Source organism: Stenella coeruleoalba (genome assembly GCF_951394435.1).
Source record: "Stenella coeruleoalba genome assembly, chromosome: 4".
Lineage (NCBI taxonomy): Eukaryota > Metazoa > Chordata > Mammalia > Artiodactyla > Delphinidae > Stenella > Stenella coeruleoalba.
In genome coordinates, this window is record NC_137149.1 from 71,463,482 (window position 1) to 71,481,617 (window position 18,136).

An 18,136-nucleotide genomic window follows, 5' to 3' on the forward strand; every position below is an offset into this window, starting at 1 on the left:
CCGGCGCTGGGCCCACGCCTCGTTCGTGCTGTTGTCCTGTTTTGTGGCAGAAGAGGTGGTTTCGGCTGTTCTGTTCCTGAAGCGCATCGCCCGGGAACTTAGCGTGGTGGTGGAAGCCTGAGTATGTCCTGAGATTGAGGTTCCAGTCCCGACCATTGCGCTTACCAGGTTGGGACTGTTAGCTACTGACAGCTCTCTCCCTGCCTTCTGAACAGCTTTCTAGAGAGAACTGTCCACATTCACTGAGATCACACCCTCTGCTCACGTCCTTCCCCAGCCTGTTGCAGCCCTGTCCCCAGCCTCTTGCTTCTGCATCTGACTGCTGCCACTGCCCTGTGCACTCCTCCTGCTTTGGCTTCCTGGAGTGTACACTCGCCCAGGTTTTCTCCCCACCCAGGTCTTCACCCTCTTTTCCCAGCCCCCGAATATCCACACTCCCTGGGCTCTGGCCTTAGTCCCCAGCTTCTCAGTCTCTGCTGCTGAGGCTGCGTGGAGGCGGCAGTGAGTGGTGGTGGGGAGCTTGGCCTCGTCGCCGAGCTGCTTGGGTTCCATCCTCGACTTCACCTGCTGCCTTCCAGCTGCTGCTTCATCTCTCTGCCTGTTTCCTCATTCGTAAGAATGGGGTGGTTGTGAGGATTGGGTCAACGTGGAGGTCCAGCCTGAGCACGCACCTCCCTGGTGGCACTCAGATCCCAACATCTGTCTACTCGCAACACTTGGCCACGTGAGCACGTGTTGAATGGATATTTTTCCCTCATAAAACTCTGGAGAGGTAGATCTCACAGTTCTCATTCTTCAGATGATGAACCAGAGACCCAGAATAGGTCACTGACTGACTGAGCCACATGACTAGGTGAGGAGCTGGAGCTCATCCACTGAATGCAGAGCACTCAGACCCTATCACCCGGTGCTGCCTTGTCCCAGAGGCTCACTGAGGGCCCTGGGCCCTCCCACCACGGCACCAGTGCAAGGAGGAGGACATGCAGTCCAGATTTCACCACTTAGCACTTCTGAGACCTTGGAAAATCTCTTGAATGCCTAAGCCTTACTTTTTACCATCAGTCAGTAGAGATAATTAACTCTGCCCTGCCTGTCGTTCAGGGTTATTGTGGGAACCAAATGACATAATATCTCTGATAGTACTTGTGCCAAGATGGGTATTTTAATTATGTTATAATTGTCTAGAAATTTATAATGGTTTAAAACAGTCTGAAGTGAGACTTGTCTGGGTTTGAATTCCAATTTTGCCCCTTACCTGACCCTCTCTGCCTCCGTTTTCTTATCTGCATAAGCAGTAATGATTATTCTTTTTTCGTAAGCTTGTTGTGAGGTTAAGTGAGGTGTCGTACATGTAAGTGTTAAGAGCAGGGCCTGGCTCACCATAAGGTTTCCATAGGTGTTCCATGTTGTTGTTACATTTTAATATCTTTTACCAAATGAAAGTTAATGCTTCCAAAAACCCTGACTGAAAGTGGCAGAAACAAATTAAAAATATTTATGGAAGTTTTGCTCAAGATCATGTCAGGCTTTTGCCCCAAAAATCCAAATTCTGTTTTGTTTTGTTTTTTTTAATCAGATATTCCTTGAAGCTTAAGAGTGTTTGGACTGATGTACTTGTATGTATTTTAGACCCAAGGTCACCAGTCGAGCTGGCCTTGCCTAATGAAGTACAGAAATGAGATAGCAGTGCAGTTCCTTCTGAAGGAACATTGACGTGTAAAGGAAGCTGGAAGCTTAGATGATTTATATTAGTATTTTTGGAGAGTAAACTGAAGTTATGATAACTTAATTTCTGGTGTGTGTTTTGGGGGGACTATTAACTAATTTGTGTCATTGCTAGGTTTATTTCTTGACTCTAACATTTTCTCAAAGAAGAACTGAAAACCAGTTTTTCACTTTTCATTTTTTCATGTTTACAGAGAACATCTAAACCCTTTGCGGTGTAAGTTGTGAAAGCTCTTCATTTAGCGCTGATATTCTTTGGAATGGTTTCAATGTGGCATTCCTTACTTTTGTGCTCTTCACTCTGTTTTGTAGGAAGTCTGCGGTCTTGCAGTTCTTCGGACTGCTTTAGTAAAGTGATGCCGCCGAGGAAAAAGAGAAGACCTGCCTCTGGAGATGATTTATCTGCCAAGAAAAGTAGACACGATAGGTACGTCGCAGAGACAGTGGAACCACATTGATGGCATATGTGTTGAAGAGGCACCTTTCTACCCAAGCCCAGTGTGGGTCTTCTAAGCGTACAAATGCCAACCAGAATATTGTTTTGGTTCTGCCAGGAAAACTTCAAAGTGTAATTTTTTGTGATACTTACTTAACGTGTGGGCTCATGAAACAAAAACAAGTTAGGTAACCTGAGTTCATAGAAATTCAAATTTTATCTCAGTCCATTGATCCACCAGAACTGGTGTAGTGTTTCTTTCTTTGCTTTTAAGAGCTTGCCCTCTGTGCCTGTTGAGGACCTCAGGATTGGTACTTATCTCTTCTTTAAGGGGGTCTCACTCACTACGTACAACCACAGGAATCCTGTAGCTGCCTTTGCCAGGACCTGGGTTGCGTGGCTGGAGAGAGCTGCCTGCACCAAGTGCTCTAAGCCTGCCTGGAATATTAGCTGAGCTGACATTTCTACTCAAAAGAGTGAGCATTTGTTAGAAACCATGAAAAACAAGACTGTTGAAACCACTTCTCTTTCAGACAAGTGAACTGTTAATTTTGGTAACTCCCAAGGTCCATTAGACTTGCTTATTTTAGGCATCTTTACTATTTCAACCAGATTTTATTAGACATCTTTTGGTTCTTTCTCTTTTTTTTTAAAAAAAAGACAATGAATAAACATCATAGTTTTAATCTTTTCTGCCTTTTCCCATCTGCCTCCATTCTGGCTCTGTAGGTCACTTCACTTCACTTATGTGGCCTGAATTGCCACATCAATAAATCAAGGGAATGAGATGAGATTTTTCTGCTTCTTTCTTTTTTGTAAAAATAAATTTATTTATTTTTGGCTGCGTTGGGTCTTTGTTGCTGCGCGGGCTTTTCTCTAGTTGCTGCGAGTGGGGGCTACTCTTCGTTGTGGTGCGTGGGCTTCTCATTGCGGTGGCTTCTCTTGTTGTGGAGCACGGGCTCTAGGCGGGCGGGCTTCAGTAGCTGTGGCACGCGGGCTCAGTAGTTGTGGCCCGCGGGCTCTAGATCGCAGGCTCAGAAGCTGTGGTGCACGGGCTTAGTTGCTCCGCGGCATGTGGGATCTTCCCGGACCAGGGCTCGAACCCGTGGCGGATTCTTAACCACTGCGCCACCAGGGAAGCCCTGAAGCCAGTTTAAAAACTGGTAATTGAGTTGCAGAAGGGTGTGAGTTACTCTCATGAATAGCATTTCATCGGTCACCTAGGGGATGGGGAGCTGTAACGTTATCCGAGTTTCATTCTTGGTCTTTTTTGAAAAACAACTTCATTTACATATCACAATGTATGCGATTTTAAGTGTACAGTTCAGTGATCATTACGGAGTTGTTGGAGCTGTGCAGCCATCACTGCAAACCAATGTTAGAAGATTCCCATCACCCCAGTTGGAGCCTTGACGCCCATTCACAGTCCATCCCTGTGCTTATTCCCAGCCCCAGGAAACCACAGATTCACTTTCTGTCCCTACGATTTGCCTTTTCTGAACAGTTCACGTCAATGGTCTTTTTGTGCCTTGCTTCTTTCACTTAGCATAATTTTTTTGAGGTTCATCCATGTAATAGCATGTATTGGTATCTTTTTTTTTTGGTAATGTTATTCCATTGTCCTTTTTTAGGTAGAGTATTTTTAAGTGATTCAGTCATTACAGTGTCATATAGAGGTCTCCAGGATATTGACTAGTTACAGACTTTGAGCTGAGATAGGATGTCCAGGCCCAGGGTTGGAGTAAATCTGTTTGAACCCCTGGACAGTATCCACCTTTGTTTCCAGGTGGGATGGCTACTTTTTATAGAAGAAATACAAAAGTGGTGGTTTGCGGTTTCAGTATCTTAATACTTTATAACCATGTTTTGGGGGTTTTCTGGGTATTGAAACCCAGAATCTCTGATCAGCGGTATATACAGATATTCCGGTGAAAGTCTTGATCATGAATAAATGCTCTTTTAAAAAGAATTATACATGATTTTATATTATATGCTATGTAAATAAAAACTGTATTCATAAATGTTTATATAACTATTTAGACAATTTATATATAAATACTCATAATTTTTCTATCAAAATCACTATTTTAAAAGTACTGCTGCTTCTCCCCTCCCCAAGTAGGGCCTGTCTTGGTTCTCAGCCCCGTGTCATCATGAAATAAGGAATCCCTGCCAAGGGTCACAGTGTTGGCAGGAGGAGGCTGCTGTGCTTGCGGACTCAGTTCTCCAGCTTATGTGTCTGTCTCCACAATGCTAGGGCATGATAGGAGAAGGGCAGAAGCCAAGGATTCTCTGTACTTCGTTTTCCTGAGGTTCTTTTCCTGGAGGCTTGGACATAATTTGTTTCTTTTTATTTGCTTGACAAATTCCTTGGAGGTGTCTAATATTGCCAGGTTCTTCCTTAGACCATGTGTCGCCCAACCTGACTCGTACGGCACGGGAGTCAGGAGAACTTGATGCAGAGACATGAGCGAGTCCTAGGGTCACCAGTTGAAGAAACACCATCCACATTTCTTGCTGTATCACTAGTGTTCTGTAGTTAGTTCTGGCTAGAGAGGTAGAAAGGAGTATATTAAATACTTGTTCTCTTCAGTTTTTACTGATTATTTGTTCATCAGAGAAAAACCTGTATTAAGTGCTTACCATTTAATTTTATACTGGGTGTGACTGTGTTTAAAACTATAGTTATAACAGCTGAAGCTTCCAAATGCAAGAAGTGAAATATTTTAAATATACATGAAATACTGACTGAATAGATGTTTGGTTGGGTAAAAGAATAAAAACTATTTGCTACTTAAAAAAACTCAGTATCTTTACTTTAAATAACTTAAAACCCCTTTCTTGATTTCTAGCATGTATAGAAAATATGATACAACTAGAATAAAGACTGAAGAAGAAGCCTTTTCAAGTAAGAGGTGCTTAGAATGGTTCTATGAATATGCAGGTAGGTAATCATTTATATCATCTAAGACTGAGCCTCATAAAAATAAGGAGTGCCTTAGAGGAGATTAAAGAATTAAAAAGGAGTACTTTTCGAATTTGTGTGTGTGTGTGTGTGTGTGTGTGTGTGTGTGTGTGTGTGTGTGTGTGTGTGTGTGTGTGTGTGTCCGTCTCCCTGTTTTCGGGAGGGAACACTGTTGAAACAAATCACCAAATGTCCTATTTATAGCCAGCAGCTAAGCCAAAGAATTCAGAACACTAGAAGGGAACTGAAAAGATGAAATGTACTTGGGAGAAATACTTTGGATTGCTAGGAAACCTCTTGAGAATGCTGGTAATGGGTGACTTTTTGGTTTATGCATCCAAGTTAAAATAAGCTTTGCTGCTTTGAACCTTTATGTAGCGCAATGGAATTTCTTATACTGTGTCTCTAGTTTGAAAGATCATTTGGCAGACAGTGTTTGTTTTGTCATTTAAAATGTCTTAAATCCAATCCCATTTTTGCAACTTATTATAATTGGTTGGATAATGTAATACTGAAATAAAGGGTTTGTTTGTGTTTGTGGCTGTGTATGTGTAAAAAAGGGGGAAAGAAAAATTTTCAGACAAGTTTGAACTGAAGGCTCTTTTACCTTTCCTCTTCCCCACCATATTTCTGGCCCTATCATAACTTATCAACTTGACATTTCCAGTGACCTTCAAACTCATTTTCTTGACATCAGTCTCTACTCCCAGTCAGGTTCTATGTGTTTCCTGTTGTATTATTTGAAAAAAAAATAAAATAAACGGAACAGATCATACATGTCATTCCCTAACAATCCGCTGCACCCTTGCCCCCCACTTAAAAATCCCTGCTACCTACAGGATAAAAGACAACTAACTCAGTGCCATCCCTTTGCCTGGAGTGTTTTTCTCCACTTTTCCATATGACAAGCTGCTATGCATCTCTTAGCTTACTTAGCTTAATAGCCTTCGTTGTACTCTTAAAGGAAGGACATCGTTCATAACTGTTTTTCTTTTTTGCGGCACGCGGGCCTCTCATTGTTGTGGCCTCTCCCGCCGTGGAGCAACAGGCTCCGGACACGCAGGCTCAGCGGCCATGGCTCACGGGCGCAGCCGCTCCGCGGCATGTGGGATCCTCCTGGACCCGGGCACGAACCCGCGTCCCCTGCATCGGCAGGCGGACTCCCAACCACTGCGCCACCAGGGAAGCCCCATAGCTGGTTTTGATACCCTTTTATTGGGTATCAAAATGAGGATTCCTCCTGGGGCCAGTGTTTTCCTCCTACCCCTACCTTACGCTTTTTCTGATAAAAATCTTGCCCCTTTGGCCACAGAGATTGTTCCAGGGGCTGCCAGGTAACCCAGGTCAGGACAATCAGATAAAATTTCCTAGGGTTTTCAGACTGAAGCTGGGAGAAGAGCATCTTTCTCTTCCGGTGGTAGACTTGAAAGGATGTGATCCTGATTCCTGTAGTTTTTTGGATTTTTGTGAGCTACCCCAATATCCTTCTAGTGAATTCTCTTTCATTATTTGAACTAGTTTGAGCTGGATTTTGTTTGCAGGGCACAGACACATGGTACAGACACTTCTGTAGTATTAGAATTTATCTGTTTTTAGGTCTTGAGAACATGAATCTCTTGAAGACGTTTTATGAAAGTGGTTAGCACGTTTCCAGGTGTTCAGTACTTGGGTCTGAATGATGGAACGTTTTCTCATGTTCATATCACTTTGATTATGAAGATCTCTTGCTTTCTCATATTGGTTCACATTTATTGTTATGAAATATATTATAAAAAGGAAAGTTTAAACAGAAAAAGTATACTTAATCCCACCACCATAGCACAGCTATTTTGATATTCTTTGTGTCTTCCTTTATAAGCAAATATGAATTTTTCCATAGTAAAAGCCACACTTCTGTTTTCTTTTAAAAGGAAGCAAGGTACAGTTTTCCTACTTGTTTGCTTTTCTCTGGCTCAGAAAGGTGACATTTGGGATAAAGATTAAGCCACATTCTTTAGGTTCCTTGAGGCCCCTGCCAGGTGTTTCCTTGGGGTTTCATCACTGCGAGAAGTTTATGTGGGTGTGGCTACACCTATTTTTATTAATGCCCTCCCTTTTAGTTTTTGCTTTTTTTGTATTTTATCAGGGAAAATAGCTTGAAATTGAGAACAACTGGCACCTGCTTTCTTTTTTGTTAAATTAATTAATTAATTTTTGACTGCATTGGGTCTTCGTTGCTGGGCGTGGGCTTTTCTCTAGCTGCGGTGAGCGGGGGGCTACTCTTTGCGGTGCGCAGGCTTCTCATTGTGGTGGCTTCTCTTTGTTGTGGAGCACTGGCTCTAGGTGTGCAGGCTTCAGTAGCTGTGGCATGCGGGCTGTAGAGCGCAGGCTCAGTAGTTGTGATGCACGGGCTTAGTTGCTCCGCGACATGTGGGATCTTCCCGGACCAGGACTCGAACCTGTGTCTCCTGCATTGACAGGCGGATTCTTAACCACTGCGCCACCAGGGAAGTCCTCATTTTTTAATATCCCAACTACATGAATAAAAACTGAAGATAAGAATTATTCAAGAAAAATGCATGGCGAGAAGTCCCTGGAAGGTTGTGCTCTGGCAAGTCTGTGGGAGCAGACAGTGAGGCCGTGGGCCCCCTGTGCTAGAGTGAGGGCCTGTCCCCCCCTCACTGTGCTCCTGTTCCCTCGGAGAGAGCCATCTGCTTTTGGTTGACTCCCTGCACTGAATCCGGAGTGCAGTGGAGGGTGGTAGGGGCCTTGGTGCTGCAGTTGTGCTACACAGATGGACCTTAGTTCTTCCCAGAGTCCTCAGTTCCACGCTTGCCCTGTCCTCTGCACTCCTTTAGCCTGAGCCCAGCTCCTCCCAGATCCTGCCTGGCCAGTTAGTCCCAGCCCTCTTTTGCACATCCTGTGCTGCAGCCTCTCACCTTTTTAAATCCCTGTCAAGTCAGTTTCTGACTCTCAGAGATTTAATAAATGAAATGCTCTCCACTGGGGCTCTTGTCCTGTTCTCTGTGGTTATAGGCTTACTCCCTTTTGTACTTTGGTACTTGAGTCCTCTGTGACTTTAGAAAGGATTGCTGGGGGTAAGATTGGGGGAGTGTCTTATTTAGACCTCCGTCTGAAACTGGAATCCCATTTCTTTTCATTAAAATAACCAGTTTTACATAAATGATTTGTCTGATAACTTCCACTTTCTGAGATATATCTAAGAGTAAGAGATGAGACCAGATACACAAGTGCCAGCATTTCAGAGTCACACTGAAGCTCACACACGTAGGTCATAAAAGTTCTACAAATCCTGACTGTAGGCCCTTCATCTCTACTTTCGATTAGGTTCTATAGCAGAATTGTTTCTTGGTTTACCAAAGTGAGATTTGGGACCAGGAGTAGGTGCTAAGTGACAAAGGAGACAAAAGTTTTGCTGACAAGGTTTCTTGGCAAAGGAGACAGCGTGGCCCCGTTTGCCCCACAGATGCAGCATGGTGTGATTATGGAAACTCTGCCATGAGCATCTTGGGCTCTCATGAAAGGGTTTAGTTAGTATAAAGTATATTTAGTTAGGGGCCCCTGCTTAAAATGGCAGTGAAAGTGGGAGGACCACTTTTTTCTAGATTATTGTCAGTACATCCGCCTTGTAAATGTATCTCTAGTATCTTTCACCAGGGCGTTCTATAGCTTTTAAACCATCTCCCTCAAACCCACTTTTAATCCACTTTGTGTTAACCATTGGCCTATTTATTAGATTAAGATTGTTCAGTTCTACAGGTAAAATGATACATCTAGTGTAAATATACCCATAATCCTAATGAACAATGTGATTACAAATAGATCTAAATGTGTACAAGGGAATGATAATGAGAAAAAAGGGACAGTTGTTGTAGATATCAGGATTATGGGTAGCCTTTAAGTAATGTTGACTGATAAGCTATATTTAATATTTTTAGGATAAAATATTAAGGTAACATGAGTCATGCCGTTGCAGATCATATTGTTAAAACCTTGCTCTTTTCAAATACACAGGTGCATGTGTATATAAGTAACCTGACAATGGCATTGCATAAAATGTGGAAAAAAGAAAAAAGCATGGCTAACTTAATGTTTACCACTGCCCAGTGTACCTCAGCCAACCTTTGCGGGCCTGCTACATGCCAGGCTCTGGTGTGTGGATGACAGAAGCACTGTACTCAGAGCTTATTTTCTGGTGTGACAAACAGACAAACAAATGAGAAGCATCGTCATTGTAATGAGCACTGACAGGGAGAGGAGGCCAGGTTGGAGGGGGTGTGAGTGGGACAGCCAGCTGGGAGACCCCAGGGCCCTGTGCACAGGCAGGGGAAGGGCAGGTGACTTGCCAGGCTCAAGAATAGGTTGCAGTAAAAGAGCTTTTTTAAATCACGAAGAATAGAAGCCAAAGACAAAAATTTTTTTAAGATTATAAGTACCTTTTTTTTTTTCTCAGCTCTGTGCAACCAACTGCCAATGAGTTCCATCAGTAGATACCAAAGAGTCATCTGTTCCTACAACCAAACCTCTTAGCAAAATAGTAATAGATGGATACTTCCATATGAGAATAATTACTTTTTAATGTCACAGCCTAAATACTTTACAGTAGTGGAATGAGGAAAAGAACGATGAAACATGGTATACACACACACACAGTCACCTACAGGGGGGTAATGTAAAGTATGTCAGCTAGGTGCTCTCACAGGAAAATTATCAGACACAGTTGGTGAAAAAAGCAAGGTGTAGAATTTATAGGTACAGTATGAACCCAAGTGTATAGATAAACAAATTCAGGGGTACATTTCACCGTATATTTGCACATACATAAAAACACAGCAAAAAGGTCTGGGAGGATACATGCCTGTCTCGTAAGGAAAGGAAGAAGGCAGGCTTTCTCTTTTTACTCTATTTTCTTGGGCTTCTTTATTTGAACATTTCATCGGGTGAATGTCTTCATATATCGTTTGTGTGTAATATACGCATGAGTGCCCACATGCGGGACTGTGCACACTCAAACCCAAGTGATAAAATGCTAACTGTATTTTCATTTGAGTCAGGAATGAGATAAAGATGCCCACTCTCACTCTTCTTATTTGCCATTGTTTTGGGAGTTATTAACTAATGCTGTTAGATAAGAGAAAGAAAGAAGGGGCATGAATACAGGAAAGGAGGAGGCAAAAATGATCATTCGTTGAAGGTGAAATGATTGAATTGTTGTGTACCTGGAAAGCCAAAGAGAATTGCCTGAAAAACTAAATAAATATGTATATATATTCTGCAGGTAGAATTTATAAAATGGCTTATTTGGGGAAGGGTTCTTAAAGAAATTCTTTTATTTATTTATGGGCTCTGTAGTTTGCGGCACGTGGGCTATCTGGTTGAGGCGCGTGGGCTCGGTAGTTGTGGCGCGCTGGCTTAGTTGCTCCGCAGCATGTGGGATTTCAGTTCCCTGACCAGGGATCGAACCCGTGTCCCCTGCGTTGGAAAGCGGATTCTTTACCACTGGACCACCAGGGAAGTCCCAGAAATTCTTTAATAAGTGGTCGTCTCTGGGGAGTAGAGAGAAGTTAGGAGGAAACTTCTGCTTTTTTAACATTTTTATTTTCAGTTTTACTTTTAAATGAAATTTTATATCATGTTCATGTATTAATGTTGCCCAAAAAACTAAGTAAACTTTCATTTTCCCTCCATAATCAAGATAAAAAAATTAAGAATTCATAGAAAAACATGTAAAATAAAAGGAGAAAAAAGAAAGTCCCAGAAGAAGGTAACAGATTTGAATATGTGAAATAAAACTCTTTGTAACAAAGTAGCACATTTCTGATTAAAAGGAAAACAACACATGGAGAAAAAGTATTTGCTCTGGCTAGATTATGTGGAAGAGCCTGAGTTTGGACTTCAGGGGGAGCCAAGGATTAGAAGCAGAAAAGTGACACAAGACTGTCCAAGGTGATTTTAATGGTCATCCTTTGTTGAGAACAACCACCTTACACTTTTATTGTGATCTAGTTATTACTGTATTGAAATTACTCTTATGCTTTGTCTCCCTTCCTGGAGGGCAAGGACCATGGATTACTCCTGTTTAGCCACTTCTACAGTGCATCGCTCCAGGGTGTGCCCAGTAGATAATATTTGAATGAAACTGAGACATTTTCAGATGGTGGATCCTGCTGGTCTTGGCAGCTTGCTAGATCTGAAGGCTATGGAAGATTGTAGAGTGATTCTTGTGTGGTCCAGTGGCTAAGACTCTGTGCTCCCAGTGCAGGGGGGCCCAGGTTCGATCCCTGGTCAGGGAACTAGATCCCACATGCCGCAACTAAAGATCCCGCATGCCGCAAGTAAAAGATCCCGTGTGCCACAACTCAGACCCAACGCAGCCAAATAAATAATTTTTTTTTTAAAAGAATAAATAGTTCGTACACTTGAGGAATTTAGAAGGAAAGGTAGATGAGTTAGGACTTAATGCAAATGTGAGAAAAGCATTCCTAGCATTGCACGGGGTCACACAAGACTGCCTGACCCAGCCTGTGCTGCTGGGGGTGGGGAGATTGGGAGGACTGCCTGTATGGTTCCTGTCTTAAAGATTGAAGAAGCTGGTATGGGAAGATGGGGGGAGGGGAGAGGGAGATGGGCTGAGGCCACAAAGAGTTAGTACTGCGTTGGGTATGTGTCAGGATGTGTGTGCATAGCAAACAATGGGTAGGTGTTTCTGGATCTTAATTTTTGTTCATTCAGCAATATCTATTTGATTCTTTTATTTCCAAGAAACTTGATATGAAGGTGGAAAGCTATGAGGCTGAAGAGGAAGGGACGCAGTAGATCATAGAGAACCTTATTTGATATGCCAGAGACTTTGGACTTTATCCGTAGGTAGTAGGGAACTTAAAATCGAAGGAGTTTGTGTTTGAGGTGTGGACCCTCCAGGTGGCTTTGTAAGGGATGGGTCCGAGGGGGATGAGGCTCTGGAATTAGGGAGATCCTGAGGGGACTGCTGTAGTCATCTAAGTGAGAGAATGACATCTGAACAGGTCAGTGCAGTTAAGAAATATTTGGAAAGTAAAATTGGCAGTGCACTTGGTAACTGATTGGCTCTGGAGAATGTAGGAGAAGGGGGGACTCCAGGATGATGCCTCAGTTTCTGTTTCTGGTGGTGCCCCCGTTGAGATGCTACAGGAGGATAATCTCAGCTACCACAGAGAGGCCACATAAAATAAAGATTGCCTGTGTCTACTGGATGTGGCGATTAGGAGTTTATTGGTGACCTTGGCAAGAAGAGTTGCAGTGGAGGGAGATGAGCAAAAACCAGATTGCAGTGGTTGAAGAATGAATGGGGGCTACAGTAGAGCTGGGACATGTGGACAGTTCTTTCAGGAAGAAACAGAGATAACGTGGAATGTGAAGGAAGGGGTTGCCTTGTCTAGAACAAAAAGACTGCTTGCTTTTTTTTTCTGTGTAAAAGAAACAATTATGTTATCTCCCAGTTAATTTTAAAAAGAATATTAGGTGGTTCTTTGCTGTGTTTCCAAAAATTATTGTATGTGTTGAAATTATTACCAAAATAAGAATAGAGATTTAAGCTACTTTAAAGAACAGGAATTGAATGCCTGTAGCCTTATCTTTAGACATAAATTATGTGTCCCTCTAGCCACAGGTTGAAGGACTTGGCCGTAAACTGACTTAAATGTGCAGAACAGAATCCTTTAAAGATAGAACTGAAATTCTAGAACATTTTTCAATATATTCTTGGTGATTTCTTCCTTCAGAAAGGATTTATGGTCTTTAAGTGTTATTTGATCTAAGTTTACTTTAATAATAAGTATTTTAACAGTATACTACTACTATAGTAGTAATAGTGTATGTACATGGTTAGATTTAATTTCTATAAATTGCATTTCATCACAGGTACTGATGATGTTGTAGGTCCCGAAGGCATGGAGAAATTTTGTGAAGACATTGGTGTCGAACCAGAAAATGTAAGTCTAACTTACTAATTTGGGTAGATCAGTTGATCTGATTTTGTCTCTTGGCAAATAAAGCAACAGTGAAGAAGTAAGGGTGCATTAGTTTTTATGAGGCAATCCAAGAAATAAGTTCCAATTCTAAATTGGTTTGTAAGCAAAAGTTTTTTTGCAATTGGTATGGTGTAACTACAGTCAGTCATTTTATTCTCTCATTTAATTTCTTGTTTCTAAAAGGTATAGTAATAAAGTAATTAAACTAGATGTTTAAAAAGTGGTGTGGGCATGTGTGCCTACCATGACGGATAACTGGGGACTGGGGGACTGAGGGCTTTGTGTATCTTTGTCCCCCTCCGTAGTTGTTCCAGCCTAATGTAGAATTTGTCCAGGACTTTGAATAATTAATTATTCATAAGGGTTTTGAATAGGTTATAATTAAAAAGGTTTTTTCACAGCTCCTTCACTTCCAGTTGAATTTAGCTCAGAAAGTGATTGCTTTTTATTGTAAAGCCCCTAAGTATTTCCTTTAAAACATTTAATTAGAAGTTTTTTTATATGCTTCATTATTTTTGCATAATTCTTATCATCATGTTATTTTTGAATATTTTTTCCTATTCTCACATTTGTCTTACTGCAAAATGAAACATACAAATGCTCTGACTCATTAACTATGCAGCTTAATATTACATCAGCCTCCAATTTAACAAATACCTCTTATATCCTAAATGAATTTATGCTCTGGAAGAGCTCTCTAGGGATCATCCCTTTCATTCAGACTGTTGGTGAGATATCTGGTACCCATGCATATCATGCTCTTCGAGACTTCACACTTTTTTCTTTAAAAAAATTTTGTTGGGCTTCCCTGGTGACGCAGTGGTTAAGAATCCACCTGCCAATGCAGGGGACACGGGTTCGACCCCTGGCCCGGGAAGATCCCACATGCCACGGAGCAACTAAGCCCACACGCCACAACTACTGAGCCTGCGCTCTAGAGCCCGCGAGCCACAACTACTGAGCCTGCAAGCCACAACTACTGAAGCCCGTGTGCCTAGAGCCCGTGCTCCGCAGCAAGAGGAGCCCGCGCACCGCAACAAAGAGTAGCCCCCGCTCACCACAACTAGAGAAAGCCCATGCGCAGCAATGAAGACCCAACGCAGCCAAAAATAAAAACAAACAAACAAACAAATTAATTAATTAAAAAAAATTTTTTTTTGTCTCCCCACTCCCCCACCCCCAGTAACACTGTAAATTCTCTAAAGAGCCTTTGGACTGTCTTTAACTTACTACATGTATTTTAGTCTTGTATTTTTATTTTAATGTAATCTAGTTCAAGTGTCTTGATAAATTATTGAGTTTGGTACAGAGGTTTGGGGACAGGTGGGTCAGTAGTATTTTGCCTGATCTAGTCCATAGCCTGGTCATAGACAGAGAAAAACATTTCATGGACTTTAAGAAGGAAGTTTTCTGACAGGGGCTGGGCCAAGGTTGGCAGTGTTTTCTGGACAGTAGTATAAAAGCGGCGAGAGTGAGCTGGGCCTGAGAGGAGATCCAGAGGTTCCACCCAGGGGGCAGTAATCAGCATGTGATCAGAGGGGTGGGTAGCAGGGCCCAGTGGTGGGGAGGCTGGGAGGCATCGGGCCGCCAGTGTGAGAGGGATCAGGTGGGCATCTACTCTCAGGGCCAGAAAGGCCTGTCGGGTGGGAGGAGTGCTGACACCGATTGTAACCGAGAAAACAGGGAGGCCCAGCTCTTTAAAGTTCCTCAGCCCCAAATACCAGTACTCAGTAAAAAATAGCTACTGTTATTATCGTTTTTTGGCAATTATGAGTCTTTAGTTTTCTATTTCTGTAGCAGTAGAAACAGTCTTGAAATGTTGAATCACATAGAAGATTGAACGACCGAGTTCAGACTATTATTCCAAAGTATTGATTCCTGTACTTCAAGCCTAAGATGCCACTAATAGAATTTTTATTATTTTATTCATCATTAAAAAGGAAAAATGTTGTTAAGTAAATTCTGATAAGCCATCAATTGTGGATACTTCCCAATTTCAGAAATTGTTTGAACAACCAGCACAAAAATAGTTTTTTAGAGGCTTGTCTGCATTGATGAGTGAGCACTTTAAAGTATTTAAAACCCTCACCTTGCCTGATATTTATAGCTTATGAAATTTAAGCAGGCTTGTAAAATTCAGTTCAACTTCCATTTACTAAGGTAACAGAAAAATCCTTTAAGTAGCTAGCTTCCTGATTCGCTGTGCTAGGGAAAGGTCTGTTTGTGTAAAGAAGTGCCCATCGTGAATATCTGCTGTGGCTGTTTGGCCACATTACATGCATACTTCTATGTGTGTTCCTTTACCGTAACCGGTTTTTTTTTTTTTTAACTTAACAAGTGTTTATGTGGAATTTTTAATCCTTCTAATAGAGGATTGAGTATAGGTAATGTTTGAGAACATACAAAGTTTGAATTAGAAAATATGTAAATAGATACATAGGAGTCAGAATTCCAAGAAACGCTGAGGGATGAGGAGAAAATCCACTAATGTGTGAATAGTTTGAAGAACATGTAACGCCTTCTTTTTGGAAAATCCTTCCTAGTAGGCCCCTGGTCTCTCAAGTCACCATTTTCTGACCAATTTAACAATCATGTTTTATGGTGATGTGCATAATATGTAGAAAAATTGGTTCACTTATTGGTTCTAGTTATCTACCTAGTAATCTAGATTTTTAAAATCTAAAAAACCTAGTGACTTAAAAAAAATGGGTAAGTACTGATTGAATTGATATTTGATTGATAGGTCCTAGAGATTTACTGGGTTCTCACTGATACTAATCTCCAAAGTAGAAAACCATAAAGTCAGCACCAAGAGAAAGCTTTGCATTAATCTTCCAGGTATAAATTAAACAAAGCTGGAGATTTTTAGTCTACAAACGAGCTCATTGGCAGTTGGAAGGACAGACCTTCTGAACCTCCTGAATGCAGTTGTTCTGGAGTCCTTCATGTGCCCTTTGGCTCTCAGGGCCTAATTAAATCATCTAAAGTGATGTCTGAGTGGCTGCTTGCCTCATGGTGGGGAGTGTTATGCTTTTATTTTGCCTTTTGTTGTTGTTTGGGATTTTAAAAACTTTGGTTCTATTACAAAAAGTAATATAAGGCAGATGTGAAATCGTATTTTTTGATTCATTTTCAGGGACAACAGCTTAAAAATATGTTGATGCTCTTTTTTTTTTAATTTTTATTTTATATTGGAGTATAGTTGATTTACAACATTGTGTTAGTTTCAGGTGTACAGCAGAGTGATTCAGTTGTACACATACATGTATCTATTCTTTTTCAGATTCTTTTCCCATGTAGGTTATTACAGAATATTGAGTAGAGTTCCCTGTGCTATACAGTAGGTCCTTGTTGATGATCTATTTTATATATAGTAGTGTGTATATGTTAATCCCAAACTCCTAATTTATCCCTCCCTGCCCCTGCCTTTCCCCTTTGGTAGCCGTAAGTCTGCTCTCTGTGTCTGTGAATCTGTTTCTGCTTCATAGATAGGTTCATTGATGTCATACTTTAGATTCCATATATAAGTGATATCATATAGTATTTGTCTTTCTCTGTCTGACTTACTTCACTTAGTATGATGATCTCCAGGTCCATCCATGTTGCTGCAAAGGGCATTATTTCATTCTTTTTTATGACTGAGTAGTATTCCATTATCTATATGTACCACATCTTCTTTATCCATTCATCTGTCGATGGACATTTAGGTTGCTTCCATGTCTTGGCTTGCCTCAATTTTTCATGTTATGTCACCCGGATTCCTTTCACTGTCACCACCCTCTGACCCATTTGGGCACATGGATTGTAGTTTAATGGTTTGGCGCAGTTCTTCTGTTAGATGAAATGAAGCATTTAGGTCCTGGGTAAAGAAATCAGATTAACTGCCAAATGCAGAGTATGCTAGTCCCCGGCCAACTGTATGCAGGAACATTTATTTCCTTCCCATTGCCTTCTTTTTTTTATTACAACAAATGGACGTATAAGCCATTCAGCAGTGTATGTGTGAGCTCCTCTTTTGTACTCGGGTTCCCTTTTGTGTGAATGACTCTCCAGAGATAGCCAGCCTTGCAGAGTGGCAAAGCTTCCTAGGACGGTCCTAGGAAGGCCCTGTCCCTCTTCTTTACCTCTTTAGGAGTGGCATACTTTCTTTTTTAGTTACCCCTCATCTTGTCTTGGATCTTTGAGGTAGACAGGATGGGAGAGCTTCCTCCTCATCCCCCAGTCCAGGTGACCTCAGCTCTGTCCCTGTGTAAGAGCCCTGGAGAGTTTGCAGTTGGAGGCATCTTGGAAATGTAATTTTGTCTTTTATACCTTTAGGTATTTATTAAACTCACCATCACTGCCTCGGTGCCACCTTTTCTCTAAAGCAGCTGAGTGAAAAAGTGACGAGCGGTGTCAAAAACCCGAGTTGTCACAGTTCCTCATGTCTGCCCAGTTTCAGAAGGTGCACTGAAAGCAAGGATGACGCCCCACTGAGAAGTGATTGAGTGATTGTCCGCTCATCCTGCGCTCATTGCAGGCACAGTGCTATCGAAGTGGAGTGTTGGACTACTTTAAAATCATTTCCCCAGTGTATGTAGTTGAACTCACAAACGTCGAATCCACTGTCCGTGTCCCACCACTTACTGTTTGGGTTTTTAACACTCTGTTCTGCACCTCACTCTTTTCATTTTCACTTAATAAATCTTGGGAACTGTTCCGTGTTTGTACCGATGGCTCCACTTCATTTGTCTCAGTGGTGACATAGTATTCTTTCGTACGGAATGTGTTTAGCAAAGAAGTATTTAAGTAGTCCCTTATTAGTAGATGTTTGGTTGTTTTCAGTCTTCTGCTACTACAACTAGTACTGTAGTCAGTCTTGTTGACTATACAGCTTTGTGTATATGTGCAGGTGTATCTATGAGATAACTTTCCATAGGTGGAACTGCTGGTTTCAGTTTTGATACATACTGCAGAACTGCCCTTGGGAGAGGTTAATGGCTTTACACTTCCACCATCAGG

The 18,136-nt window shown here is 41.7% G+C and overlaps 1 protein-coding gene across 6 annotated transcripts in view; it reads left to right on the plus strand.

Moving 5' to 3' along the window:
* DCUN1D4 (defective in cullin neddylation 1 domain containing 4) overlaps nt 1-18,136 on the plus strand; it is a 68,853-nt gene that overhangs the window by 25,793 nt on the left and 24,924 nt on the right. For all 6 annotated transcript variants that reach the window (XM_079920241.1, XM_079920243.1, XM_079920246.1 and 3 more), the window contains 3 exons: nt 2,038-2,152; nt 5,014-5,105; nt 13,026-13,096. In XM_079920241.1, coding sequence (XP_079776367.1) covers nt 2,038-2,152; nt 5,014-5,105; nt 13,026-13,096 — 278 coding nt within the window. The remainder of the gene's footprint in view (nt 1-2,037; nt 2,153-5,013; nt 5,106-13,025; nt 13,097-18,136) is intronic.